This window comes from Lactuca serriola, chromosome 8 (assembly GCF_051521515.1).
Source record: "Lactuca serriola cultivar US96UC23 chromosome 8, Lser_US96UC23_V15, whole genome shotgun sequence".
NCBI lineage: Eukaryota > Viridiplantae > Streptophyta > Magnoliopsida > Asterales > Asteraceae > Lactuca > Lactuca serriola.
This window is the reverse complement of record NC_136415.1, coordinates 139,443,315-139,457,330: the sequence shown is the minus strand read 5'-3', so window position 1 is coordinate 139,457,330 and position 14,016 is coordinate 139,443,315. Positions and strand designations below refer to the sequence as shown.

Below are 14,016 nucleotides of genomic sequence, written 5' to 3'. Positions count from 1 at the left end.
AGGAGGGCCAGATCTATGAATTGTTGGAGCGGATCTGACCTCAGAAGCAAGTTTGAGTTGATGCATGGCATGGACTCGCCGAGTCCGACGAACAGACTCGACGAGTAGCATGAAGATTGTCCTTAATCACTCAGTGAGGGGTCCTGCCGAGTTATGGGTAGACTCAGTGAGTCAGGACGAGTTAGAGAGGGTTGACAGGTGGACTGAGTCGAACTGGAACTCGCCGAGTTGCTCTTGAGACTCGGCGAGTTGAGTCGGGGTGGCCTCGCGATTCTTACCAGGTGGAACTCGTCGAGTCGGGGGAATACTCGACGTGTCAGAAAGGGAATCCTAGAGAGTGGTGAAAACGTCTAGACTCGCCGAGTCGCCCTAGTGCACTCGCCGAGTCCGGTCAAAGTTGACCGTTGACCGTTGACCGTTGACCTGAGCTGACTAGTGTTGACTTGATAGGGGTAGTCAAACTTAGTGGTAAAAGTGTTAATTAGAGACATATGATTGTTATAGGGGGATTGTAGCTCGGAGGATCGAGCGAGTGATTCCAGGATTTGCGAGCTATCGAGATTCACGAGGTGAGTCTTCTCACTATACTATACTCGGAAGGGTTTGACTGTGTGACCGGAAGGTCGGATATGGTATGAGACATATGTGTTATGTGTGATAAGTTAATCGTTATATGTGCGGTGTATGATATGCTTGATATGGGCCGGAAGGCATTATGTCATGGGCCGGAAGGCGTTGTAATGTGGACCGTAAGGTTGGCGTGGCTAGGACCGGAAGGTTTACTCAGTCGGGACGGAAGTCCCCTGAGACACATGGACCGGAAGGTCAGGGCCTGGAAAGGCGTATGTGCGTAGGTTGTATTTTGGGGAACTCACTAAGCATTTATGCTTACAGTTGTTGTGTATGTGTTTCAGGTACTAGCGAGGACCGTGGGAAGGCACCGACGTGATCTGTACACACTGATGGAGGATTTATGATCTTGGGATTATATGATTTGAACTATGACATGATACATTGGATCTTTATGCCTTAATTTGGATGGAAATACATTTTTAAGAAATGAAAAATTTGTTTTAAAATTTCCGTTGTTACAGTTATCACCACACATCAACCATTTGATCAAGTGCACCAATCTTTTTCTTTTAACTAGGAATGTTCAAAACCGGATATCCGAAAATGTAGATAGTGAATTTTGATATCCGAATTTTATATTTTTTATTGTTTATATATTAAAAGAAAACATCTTCATCTTTTTTATAATTGTTTAAACAAGACAAAACTTGTTTGATAGAATTGTTACCGCCTCTTAATTACGTTGTAGATTATAAATGTCTTTGTAATTGCATAAGGTAAACGTTTATCTCCGTCAATACAAAAAATAAATAAATTAACCTTGTCTATTTAGTAACACATTAAATAGGATTTTTTAAATTCTTCTTATAAAAGATAAACAAACATTTCACTATATCATAGAGTATCACTAAATACTCAAAAATAACAATTAAGTTTATTAAATATTAGGAACAAAATGTTAAGAACAGTTAGTTTCATCTTTTGCTCTTCTTGGTTTCAATGCTAATCATCTAAAAGCGAATTAGCTTCGTCATTTGTAATATATTCTTTCTATTATCACATAAAAATTTTAAAAATTAAAATGGTAAACAAATTATTTTCGGATATCGGATATTCGAAATATCCGAAAATTTACAAAATCACTATTCGTATCCGAATCCGAAAAAATAAATATCCGGATTTCAGGTATCCGAATTTTCAAATAATTCCATATCGGATTTTCGGATTAGGGTATTTTTGAAGGTCCCTACTTTTGATAATAATTGATGTTTAAGAACGAGGGATTTGTGGATTGTGGGAAGTCTCTAGACAAACCAATTGTCTGTCAAAGAAGCTTTTTACTCGGAACCAATATATAGGTATAAGTTATGTTAGTACAACAATTGTCAAAAAAAGAAAACATGTTGACTTCATGGTAAACAACGAAATTATTGGCCAATCACCTTTTAATTTCCCAAAAATAGGTCAAAAACTAATCATATATAGTAAACATATGACTCAGCTCCTCTATATATAAACATCAAGCGACAACCCTCATACTCCTAAACTTATTCATTCTCTAAAGTTCTTTCTCTCATTTATTTAGTTACACGGTAATTAATAATCTTGAATAATGGCACTTCCGAGTGATAACGAATCAAATATCTCAACAGTGGAGAAAGGCAATTTCGTCTTGAGTTCTGATCTCACCGTTTCCTCGAATCCTGCTGTTGATTTGGCCCAACGGGTATATGTATATATGTTTAATGTTTTTGCATGCATGCATCTACTAGTTGGATTAATAGATCATCCAATTGAAAATGATAACAAAATGCATAGGTTGTTAGACGAAGTGTATGCAATATAATATATGGATCCTCTTGTTTAGACGTGTACTTATTTGGTTTACTTTGATTACACGTACGTACATGCAGTTGTTATCCGAGTTTATTGGAACCTATTTTCTTATTTTTGCTGGTTGTGGGTCGGTGGCTGTCAATCAGCTTTACGGTGGTGCAGTCAGTTTTCCAGGGATAAGTGTGTCGTGGGGCCTAATCGTTATGGTTATGATTTACTCCGTCGGTCATGTCTCTGCCCACTTTAATCCTGCTGTCACAATCACATTGGCCCTCTTGGGTTTGTTTCCTTTTAAGGAGGTATTAATTAATGTTTATTTCTCGTTTTAGCATATTGAAATTTTAATTCAGACTCTACTTTTACCAATTACAAAAGATTATGATTTATAGTGGGGCCTTTGATGTACCGATGATGTCTTCATTTGTAGGTGTTCTTTTATATAATATCACAAACATTGGGATCAATTTTCGCTAGTGGAACGTTAGCATTGATTTTGGACATAACACCGAAAGCGTTTTTTGGAACTACACCCTCTGGCTCAATCATGCAATCGTTCTTTGTTGAGATCATCATTACTGCCATCCTAATGTTCGTTATTTCTGGTGCCACTATTGATCGAAGGGCGGTATGTATAATAAATAGGAAATTATATTATAATTATATTATTATTTTACTTGAGGACGAAATAATTAGTTATTTATACTTTGAGATTAAAATTCCTTATATTTGACACCCAGATGAAAGGATTAATTGATTGGCTTCTAAAGTAAAAATAAAACACAGGGTTAAATGTTTCAACTTTAATGTAAAAATAATATTATCTTTTTTTATTTAAAAGTTGTATGTCACATAATTAAAACATATCGGAGTAGAAAACAATAAGTTTCATGTGTTTTAAAAATGTTTTTTATTTAAAGGGCCATTAATAAAACTTCATATCATAATATCATAATGTACTGTAAAGGAAAAAAAATCACCACATCCATAGTATATACAAATTTCATATCATACTATATATGAACTTTATATCATTCAGTATTATCACTCACCAAATCTCACCAAATTTCCACATAATATACTTTAATTTATTTACTTAAATATGTTGGTAGTTATAAATATTATTCAAAATGAAAGACTTTTTGAATTATCAATGTGAAATACTTAATTTGTTGACTTCAATATAATGTGAACTATATAACCTAAATTAATATATTTAATAAACTTAAAAAGTATATTGTAAAATTTAAAACATAAAGTAAAATATTAAATAAATTTTTTAAAAAATCAATGTATATTTTTAAATAGTTAAAAGGATAATATTAAACATGATAAATGTAAAAAACCTAAATCTAAAAGTAAAATTAACTAAAAGATGTTAAAAGAACTATTTTTTATAATAATTAAAAATCGATTAATTTGCTTTTAAAACTAATTTATAATAATAATAGTTAAAAAGATAATAAAGTTATAAAATTAAATTATAATACATTACAAACAAGGGTTGAAAATTTAAATAATCATCGTATGAAACTAAAAAATTGTAAAAAAAATTAAAAATTTATAAATCATAACAATAATAGTTAATTAAAATAGTTGAGAAATATAACTAATTTTATACACATAAAGTGTGAATAGAGACCATTAAATGATTTGATTTTCATAAAGTCATTATATCTATTGTTCATATTAATTATAATTTTACATCCAGTATTCTAACAATTATTAATTTATAGTTAATATAAATGACATAATATTTTCACTGACATATAATTACCAAAAGTTTAATTGTATAATTTTATTTCGTACAACGCATAGATATTCTCCTTGTATATGAAATAAATACTTGTAATGATTTTCAGTTTTTTGAACTTATATTAAATAATTACTTGTTTCATTAATCTGTCTTTTCGAACAAACACTTCTTTCATGAAATTATTCTAATGACTATTCCAAAAATCCTTATTAATTTTGTTGTAATTTAGGACAACTTAAGGTTTATCCAAGTCTTTTGGAAAATTCTATTACATAAACTAAGTATATTGAATTCTTTGCACCAAAGATCTTTCAACCTACTGTCATTGCTTTATTCTTTAATGAAATATTATGTCAAATGAATGTACTATGATTGTCGTTATAAAGTGCATTATCTTCATTTTTTATGCCCAATTCCTATATAAAGCTTTTCAACCATATTAATTATGTGGTTGCTTGTTTTTACAATAATTATATATTTTGCTTTTATGGTTGAAAGAAAAACATTCTTTTGAATTCTACATCCACATGATTTATGTTATTCATATTCTAAATACATAACATATATAGTGCTTTTACTCAAATCTAAATAACTACCCACATTTGCATCTACAAACCCTTTTATGATAACCCATTTTCATCTAAAACACATGGTGGACTAGAGGTGATTTTGAAGTAGCATACTAACCATTTTATTGTTTCTTAATGCTCTTTTCTCGTATTTAACATGAATATGATCATAAATCCCACTACGTGAGAAATATATGGCCTCATGTATACTATAATATACATCAAAATACCGAAAAAACGATACATAAAATAATTTACCCCATCAATTTCTTCTCTTTGTCCTATGATTGTCTTTTGTAAGTTTCAAGTTACTTCCACGAGTGCACTTCTCTCTTTTACATTCGTTAGACTAAACTCCTTTAACACTTTCCTAACTACTTCTCTAAGGAAAGTTATATAGTACATCTTACTTTATCTTTCATTATAAGCATGATAACTAGCTGACTTGGAACCACTGATATTTTTCATCTCAAAATTCTTGAAAATTTTCTTTTTTAATTTGTTGATTTCTTTTATGTAATATCCCGCTACCAACATATAATAATATAACACCAATATAATATAATACGAACTAAGCCACTTTAAGTGGTGACATTGGTATATTTAAGATATCATGTATATATTTCTCTACATAAAGTTGTTAAATTTAAAGTATCATTGCATCGATGCTTCTTAGTTACATTCATAATCTTTTGTTCAAGTTACATACCATATTGACTTCTTTCTTGTAAGATCCCACTACCAACATATCATCATATAACACCAATATAATATAACATGAACTAAACCACTTTAAGTAGTGTTATTGGTATATTTAAGATATCATGTATCTATTTCTCTATACAAAGTTGTTAAACTTCAAGTATGATTGCATTAATGTTTGTTTAGTTCCATTCATAGTCTTTTGTTCAATTTAAGCACCATGTTGGCTTTTCCAGCAATATGGAATCCTCCATGGTATGCAATATAGATATCTTTTTCAAGATCACTATATAAGAAATATGTATTTTTGTCTATTTGTTGAAGATCTAAGTATTTAGTACCCATAATACTCAAGTCTAACATGCTTGTAGTCACCTTCACTCTCGGGGAGAAGATTTCCCTAGATTCAACTCTATTTATTTTATATTGCAAATCTTTGATTACCAATCCTGCCTGTATCTTTGTTTCCATCGTCATAGAAGTGGTTATGTCCCTTTAGTAAACATCAGACTCCACAACTCAACATTGATAAAATAATTTTGCAATATAAATGCACTTCGCAAAGCCTTTTGTGCAAAATAAATGGTTATTTAGTAATAATTGTGAAAAATATGGTATTATGTCATTCTAATCCTATTTTTCTTTTTACAGATTTGATACAATGTTTATTATATTTTTACCTAAGAGTTGAATAAAAATAGAGTATATATATATATATATATATATATATATATATATATACCACCTTTAAATTTTGAACAATCAATGAAGCATAAAAAACAAATTTTAATGTGAAATTGCAGAATACAAAGATCGGGGGAATCGTAGTTGGCATGACTATAACATTAAATGTCTTTGTAGCAGGGTAATTTCCTAACTTACTAGTTGATTTATTATTTTTAGTGAATGGATTTTTATTATTCAAAACTAAAGAGAATCTATTTATTTACTTGAATCCAGACAAATATCTGGAGCATCGATGAATCCAGCACGAAGCCTTGGTCCAGCAATTGTGCTCCATAATTACAAAGGAATGTGGGTATACATTTGTGCTCCAATTATTGGAGCGATTGTTGGCGGATTTGTTTATAACTTGTTTAAACCAACAAACAGATCGTTTAGTGAATTGTTTAAATAGATGTATTGTATTATATTGTAATATTAAGCAACTTAATAGAACTTGTTAATCTTATTCATTTATGTTTTTAAAAAATTGAAAATAATTTGAGTAGTCACTAAATTATAATATTAGCATAAAAAATAACATTATGATCCTCTATAGTAAGAGAAAATAATATAAATTGTTGTTAGAGATCATCATTACTTGCATCATAATGTTCTTTTTTTATGATGTCACTATTGACCGAACAAATATGGATGTTTTTGGCAAAACTAGTTGCTAGCAGGTAGCCGGAAGTTGGTAGCTGGTAGCGGGTAGTGTTTTGCTAAAGCTACATGAGATAACTTTTAGATTTGGATCATTTTGTTTAAACTAAACGCTAAAACCTTATAGTGCCAAACGATGCTTTCTGTTCAAAACGGAGCATTTTCTCAACAACTAGAAGCTCCCAAATGCTCACACAAACTTCGTGCCAAACACACTCATGTATAGTAAACACAAAATTGTATAATTTTAATTAGGACAAAATAATTATATTTGTAACATTTTAAATTTTAGACAAAACTTTTCCTTTTAAATCATAAGTGAAATATTCATATTAATATAAAAGATATAATACCAAATTGTTTAAAACTACAAAACCGAGTCATAAAAATCAGTGTATCAGAATCATCATAAACATCGGAAGTCTAAAAACATAATATTCTATGATGCATATCGGTACAGTCAAGGTGGAGCCTTCCCACGATCAGAGGAACTACCTGAAAATTATTTATTCAATAACTGTAAGTGCTTAGTGAGTTCTCCAAAATACTACATACTACAATACACATACAATGCATACAAACAAAGGCTCTTGGTTCAAATGTTGATCCACTTGATCATCAACGACTAATGAATCCATTGTCATCTAGTCATTAACAACGACTAATGTCTCTCATGACATCTAGTTAGCAACATTGGGCATTCTAGGCTCTCAGCTCTAGTGTCGATCCACCATTAACACCTTAACATAAGATATCAACATATCATATAATCATAAAATCAACATGCAAAAGACTATACTAGCCTACTTGTATAATCAACATACAAACATGAATCTACATCTTATCATACATAAGATATACTGTAACATATAGTATAGTGAGATAACTCACCTGAAATGAAAGATGAACTCATAACTACACACGTACACTCACAAGAGTTGGTATCATGAACCACCTAAATTACAAAAGAGGTCAAACCTCAGCCTACAACACAAAACTTGTAGATTTGACAAAAATTTAAACTGGTCAAAAAGTCAGCAGTCAACAGTCCGCACGAAACAACCCATTTACAAGTCGCATCGTGATCATGTCTCGACAAAACATTCGTAAACCTAATTCAAATATCACATCGCGAGCCTTCTTGTTCGCGTCACACTTTCCAAGGCATATTCCAATTTCTCACTAAGCACTTAATCCCTTAAGATTAAAGCTCCAACTTTCCATATCTCAATGAAAGAATGTATTAATGGATAAAGTTACCAACTTTATACATTTTCATGTCCCAAATAACAACACCCCCTATCCTAGGTTAAAAATGGTACCAAAATGCCACCAAAACCATACATGGTTAAAATGGAAGGACAAAGTTTACTTCTTTTCACCACAATAGGTTTAGAAGACTTCAAGATGCAACCTTTGAACCTGGTGTTTTCCAAACTCCACTCAAACATCACAGAATGGACCAAAACAAGTTAAAACTCCTAAATCTACTAAGAAAGAAGAAAAAAAGCTTTAAAATCGAATACTTATAATGGTCCATAATGAGTTTAAAAGGTTGAAATACTTCTAGATCTAGCTTCTTGACAACACTTATTCCTTTCTTTCCCACTAAAGATCACCAAAAGCACACACACACATAAAGAAAGCAAGGGGTAGCGTTTCTTTCTCTGTAGACGGAGGATGAAGAGTCATGCAAATTGTAGGAGTTAGTGTCATTATATAGGGCCCAAAGCCCAATATTATGGTTTAGATTGATTGTCGATTCACGTTGTGACCCATATAAGGTTGTACCCCTACTTAATAATGTGGCACATGTTGCAATCCTCCACAAATGCCTAAATAAAACTTAACTTAAAGAATATCAAATGACAAACAACATACCAGAAACCAAGTGTTTCATTTAAGTTCAAAATCACTTTGGTTGTTCATAATGGACTAGATAATGCCTCGGCAAACACCGTCCCTCAACTCGACATGTAAATTTAGTAATACACTAAAGATAAGAGAGATTGTTTTACCGCTTTTCAAAAAACAAATACTTGACTTTTCAAAAGAAAACTAATCATTTTCTTTTTCATATTCAAATTTTAAACTTCTTTTCAACTAAACTAAATATCAACAACCTTCTTCATTTTTCATCACTTTCAAACCTTCAATATTTGTAACGCTTGATATACGATATGAAGTTGATTCCATGTTGTTCAAGTTTCTATTTAGGACACGACGTTTTGAAGCCTCAACACGGCGTGTCAAGATGCTTTTGGCAGCGTATTTTAATGAACCAACATGGCATGTTAAGCTGTCTCAATACGGTGTGTTGGCATCTGGGAAGGGAACTCTAACTTTTAGGGTGTTGCACCCTATTTAAAGGCCTTTAGTCCATTTGGCTCTCCTCCTTTTCAGCCTCCATTTTTATCAAAACCCTAAAACGAGTTGTAGCCTCCATTGTCAAGCATGTGAGCCTTGGAAGAAATTTTGTTGTTCATTTGTGCATTATGAAGGATTTAGAAGATCTTGAAGTTTATAAGCTTGGAGAAGGAAGTCTTGGATTGAGAACCACTACCCATTTTGTAAGGAGTTTGAGGTATCAAGTTCTTATCTTGATTGATACATGCTTAGATCTCTATTTTGGGTTAAATTGTTATGTTTAGCCATGGTTTGGATGGATGTTGGGATTAGGACATCCCAAAGCCATATTCTTCTGATCTAGGGTTTTCATGGACTCCTTTGGCAAAAAGGTGCAAGCTTTAAAAGATTCCAGACCTTATTGTGGTTAAGATCTAAGCTTTGGAGCTCTTGGATTCGGTGAAGGCAGCTTAATGTATTAAGTTGTTGGGTCTTAGGCGAACACGATGTATTTTTTGGTCAACACGGCATGTTGGCTTGAGATTTTCCCAATTCGAAGTTGATGGAGAAACACGAAATGTTGAAGAACAACATGGTGTGTTGGGTTAACACAGATTGTTGATCTTGACTTTTGACTTTTGTCCTTGGCCAAGTATTTCCTAAGGGGTACTTGAGGTAATCTAATTTGTAGCTAAGGAAGGGCTTAGGATAAGGCACGTATGGGGTTGTGCCCAATTTGGAAAATTTGTCCATTAGTGGGCCTTTATAGATCTTTTGGATTTGGGCCTCAGTTTTGGTTCATGTTGGGTCAGGGGTAAAATGGTCATTTTACCCCAAGTATGGATGGTGGGCCTTAGAATGGAACCCATTTGCTAATTGGGTGTTATTTGATGGGTTTGGGCCATAAGAACATTCCTATGTGCACATGAAAACCCTAATGCTTGGATCTAGGTTTCTCTAATGAACATGCTTTTCATCCAAGACTTGCAAACCCTAGATCTAGAGTAAACAATTCGAAAATGACATAACAAAAACGATCTAGATGATTACTTCTTCTTGAAAGCATGAATCTTGTTATCCTTGGAGCTTAGAGTCACAAATGTCACTCCTCTAATGGCTTACAAACACCAAGAAGCAAGAGGATGATTTGGAGAGAGGTTGTAGGCACAACATCGACTCTAGGAACTCCATAGGGTTTCTGGTAACCGATTTTTGTAGCCTTTGGGGTCTTTAAATACTTGAGCTGCTAGGGTTACAGCCTGAAACCCTAATTGGATAACTTAGGCCTTAAGCAATCCAAGGATCCTTCTAGAATAAGGCTTGGACGAATTCAAGGAGTCCATACACCTTGATTTCGTCCACCCCATGATCCATAAGGATCCACAGCCCAATAACCAACTATCACACAATTGACAGTTCCAGTCCACTTTATTTAATTAATCTCTTTTAGTCACAAAATTAATATATTAATTAACCTATATGATTTATCCTTTAATATATTAATCATATAATATATTAATAAATCATAATAACCTTTTTATTTATAAATCATCCTATCATGTTGCTTTGGTGAAGGCAACCCAAAAGGACCATGCACAACCGGGTCAAGTACTTACCAAATATAGTTACTGGCTTAGACACTAATCCAACATTATTTTGATATGATAGCTCAGAGGTGTCGTCAGGACAGTAGCTAGGGATTTCTTTCAGTGAGCTTCTATATTCGAGGTGAGTCTCCTTACTGGGTTTAGCGGGTCGAAGGCACCAATGCCGGCATATGGTTTGTTATACTTAGTATGCTAGTTGTTTGTGACTCTTGCATGTGTTATATTTTTATGTATAGCGAGTGGGGATCGATGCCCGGCGGGGCTCAATGCCAGGCAGGGCCTAATGAGTATATTGTATGCTAGTTACCTATATGTGTTTTTATGATTATCAGGTACAACCCGATGTCGGGCGGGGCCTGATGACCATTATGTATGATATGTATCTTTTGATTATGGCATATGTTATGTATTGATATGTTTATTTGTTTATATATCTAGATGCTTATATGTATGTTGGGCGGGGCCTGACAACTTAAAAATTTGTATACCGAGCGGGAATCGATGTTGGGTGGTGCCCATTATGTTTTTACTTTTTTTATGTATGGTGTGAGGTATTTTGGGGAACTCAATAAGCTTTGTGCTTACAATTATGGTTTACGGTTTCACGTACTTCCTGTTTGAAAAGGAAAGGTCTGTCTTGATCGCAGCGCACACATCTGTTTTTTCCACAATTCATGATTTTGGGATTTACTCTGATAATTATTTTACTCATGAATACTTTAATTGTTTGGTTAAGGATAAGGGAATGTTTGAATATTTATATTAAAAAAAATGAAATTTTTACCTTATGATTTTCAGGATGTTACAAGTTGGTATTAGAGCCTTGGTTTGAGAGATTCGGGCATACTCTCGGGTGTACCTGAACTCAAACTGAGGGTTTGGAGAACTTTTTATAAAATAAACAATTAATTAAAAAGGAATTTCTAATTAAAGAAAGGGGTGTGATGTGTCCAATCAGCCAGGCTCAAGTAAGTTGTTCCCATAATATGAATACATGTTTATTATGATATGATTATTTGAATTGCATGCTAAATTAGGGCTAAGGATCTGCTCATTATTATATGTTAGGAGAGATGCCTTTGTATGCCTAATAGTATGAGCTTTAGAATTGCATGCTATTATGGATTCCAGATAAGTGGATAGAATGGCTTGATTAGAGTATGTTGGTTAGATTTTTAATTGTCTGGATGCTGCTTGCTTTGTGCTTTGTGGGACTCTTGGTGATGTGAATTGACTATTAAGTGAATATACTAAGTCACATGTGGCACATGTTAAATAATCTCAGAGTGATGGATTTGACCCTATTGCGCAGCTCTCCTTTGAGTCCAACCGTTCTAGGATTGAGTCTTTTACTCGAAGGATTATCTGATCTCTGATACGTGTGACTATATCCATGAGGTAGTTGGTTGACATTAGTAGGAGTCTTTCAACAGCTGAAGGCAGGGTGAGGTCGGGAACCTAGGATAGCCTAAGAGGTGTTTCAGTGGGTTTGGTGACATGGTTTAGTGAGTTTTGGTGTATCAGTTTGAGAAGGTGACTTAGAGGATTCGGGATAATTCTGGAGGAAATTGTTGATAGGTATGGAAGGTAGTATTGGGCATGTACTACTAAAAGCATAGGATCCATACTTGAATCGGGGAGAGTCTTGGAGAATCTAAGAATCTTGTGGGAGGAGGATTTTTAGGTATGTCTTGATTTTGGACATGTTGTATTTCAGTTTGGAGATGAGAACTCAAGGAGGTGGTTCTGGTTCTAGTTCTGGTTCTGTTTTGGTTTGGGTTCCAGCTCAGGTGTAGGTATTAAGCCGATTAGCGAGCAGATGCGGGAGTTCATCTCATCGAAGGTTACCCATGATATTCAGAAATGGATTCCTGTAATCTTTGGTTCAGTCAAGGATGGGATTTTGGAGTTATTGGGTAATCTTATCGGGGCCTTTTGGGTTGAGATCATAGTAGGGATGTTGGGGGCTCATATGGAGCCCAAGGCTTGTGGATCCATAGGTTCCTTTAGGAAGTAGGATCCTATTGTTAGCTCTTGTCATTTGGGATCGGAGGTGGGATATGCACCATGTCTTCAGGAGAGTCAACCACATGATTGGATTACCATGGAGGTTTCACGAGCCCTTCACAAGGAGTTACCTGACATCATTGGGTGTGTCACTGATAGATTGGTCGCCATGTTTGAGGGTTGGACCTCGGTTGTTCAGACGGATGATGGGATGGTAGGGGTAACACAGGAACAGTATATTGGTTTGGTAGGCATTTAGAAAAGAGGAAGCAGACTCATGGTCTGGATCGACGATCTGACAAGGTGGACACTGACATAGCTGGTTTCAGAGGCCCGAAGGCCCGTGGTGGTTGCACGAAGGATGAAGGGGAACATGTGGATGTTCGCAGCAGGTCTAAGTCCGGCAGGTGTGGATGGAAGGTTCACCTCCAACAATAATGCACATTGGAGGTAGAGTTGTGCCATCGTTGTCATCATCCTGGTCATATCCGGCCGAATTGCCCCCGCTTGGTGATTGGGGCAGCTCAGGTTCCATCGTTGGTACTTTAGCAGGGAGAGGGAGTCACGGTTTCTTCAGGTGATATTGCGGGTATGTTATTTTCTGCTTCCTTTTTGGTTCTTATTAGTATTTATGTTGTTTAGAATCTTGCATCAGTTTGGGTAAGCATTATCTATGGTTTAATTCTTTGTCTATGTTTGGGTTATATTTTCAAGAATTGTTATATGCCAATTGTATGCCATGAACCATTAGTGGGTCAGTAAGGGGTTGTATCTTGTGAAGCATGTTTTAATGTGTTATGTTGTTATTCTGGTTCGAGGTCGAGATCGGTTCAGGGGTATTGTGTGGAAGGTCTATGGTCAGCTTCATCGGGTTAGTTCTCTAGTATCATTGGGGTTTAGTGGTATCATCATCTATTCTGGTATGATCGACGATTGGTTATGGGAGAACTTTTGGGTTCAAGTACTACCATTTCTGGGAGAGGAGTGGTAGCAGGAAGATAGTGGTATCAGTTGCATGAGTTGTTTGGTCATTGGATGTTTCAAGGGAATAGTATTTTCGCATGGGTTGTGTTTGGTTAGAGTCTAGTGGTTCTGTGAGAATGGAAATTGGGGTGAAGATTCCTCAGTCAGGGTAAGGGTTATGGCTTCTAGTCGCCAACGTAGGAACTCAAGGATTTGGAATAGTATCATGGAAGGTGAATTGGAGTATCGGAATTGTTAAGATTTTAAGAGTACT

At 34.5% G+C, this 14,016-nt stretch overlaps 1 protein-coding gene across 1 annotated transcript; it reads left to right on the top strand.

Annotated features, from left to right (window-relative positions):
- Nucleotides 1–2,137: 2,137 nt before the first annotated feature.
- LOC145068815 (putative aquaporin NIP-type) lies at nt 2,138–6,622 on the top strand. The gene is made up of 5 exons (XM_079015806.1): nt 2,138–2,299; nt 2,487–2,708; nt 2,837–3,034; nt 6,237–6,298; nt 6,394–6,622. The coding sequence occupies exons 1-5, from the start codon at nt 2,186–2,188 to the stop codon at nt 6,569–6,571; spliced, it is 774 nt and encodes a 257-aa protein (XP_078871932.1). The 5' UTR covers nt 2,138–2,185; the 3' UTR covers nt 6,572–6,622.
- The last annotated feature ends 7,394 nt before the right edge of the window (nt 6,623–14,016 follow it).

Excerpts from the sequence above, each read along its gene's own strand:
- LOC145068815 (XM_079015806.1), top strand. The coding sequence starts at position 2,186 with ATGGCACTTCCGAGTGATAACGAATCAAATATCTCAACAGTGGAGAAA. Across the intron at positions 2,709-2,836 it reads GTTTGTTTCCTTTTAAGGAG|GTGTTCTTTTATATAATATC; the intron begins GTATTAATTAAT and ends CTTCATTTGTAG. Across the intron at positions 3,035-6,236 it reads CCACTATTGATCGAAGGGCG|AATACAAAGATCGGGGGAAT; the intron begins GTATGTATAATA and ends GTGAAATTGCAG.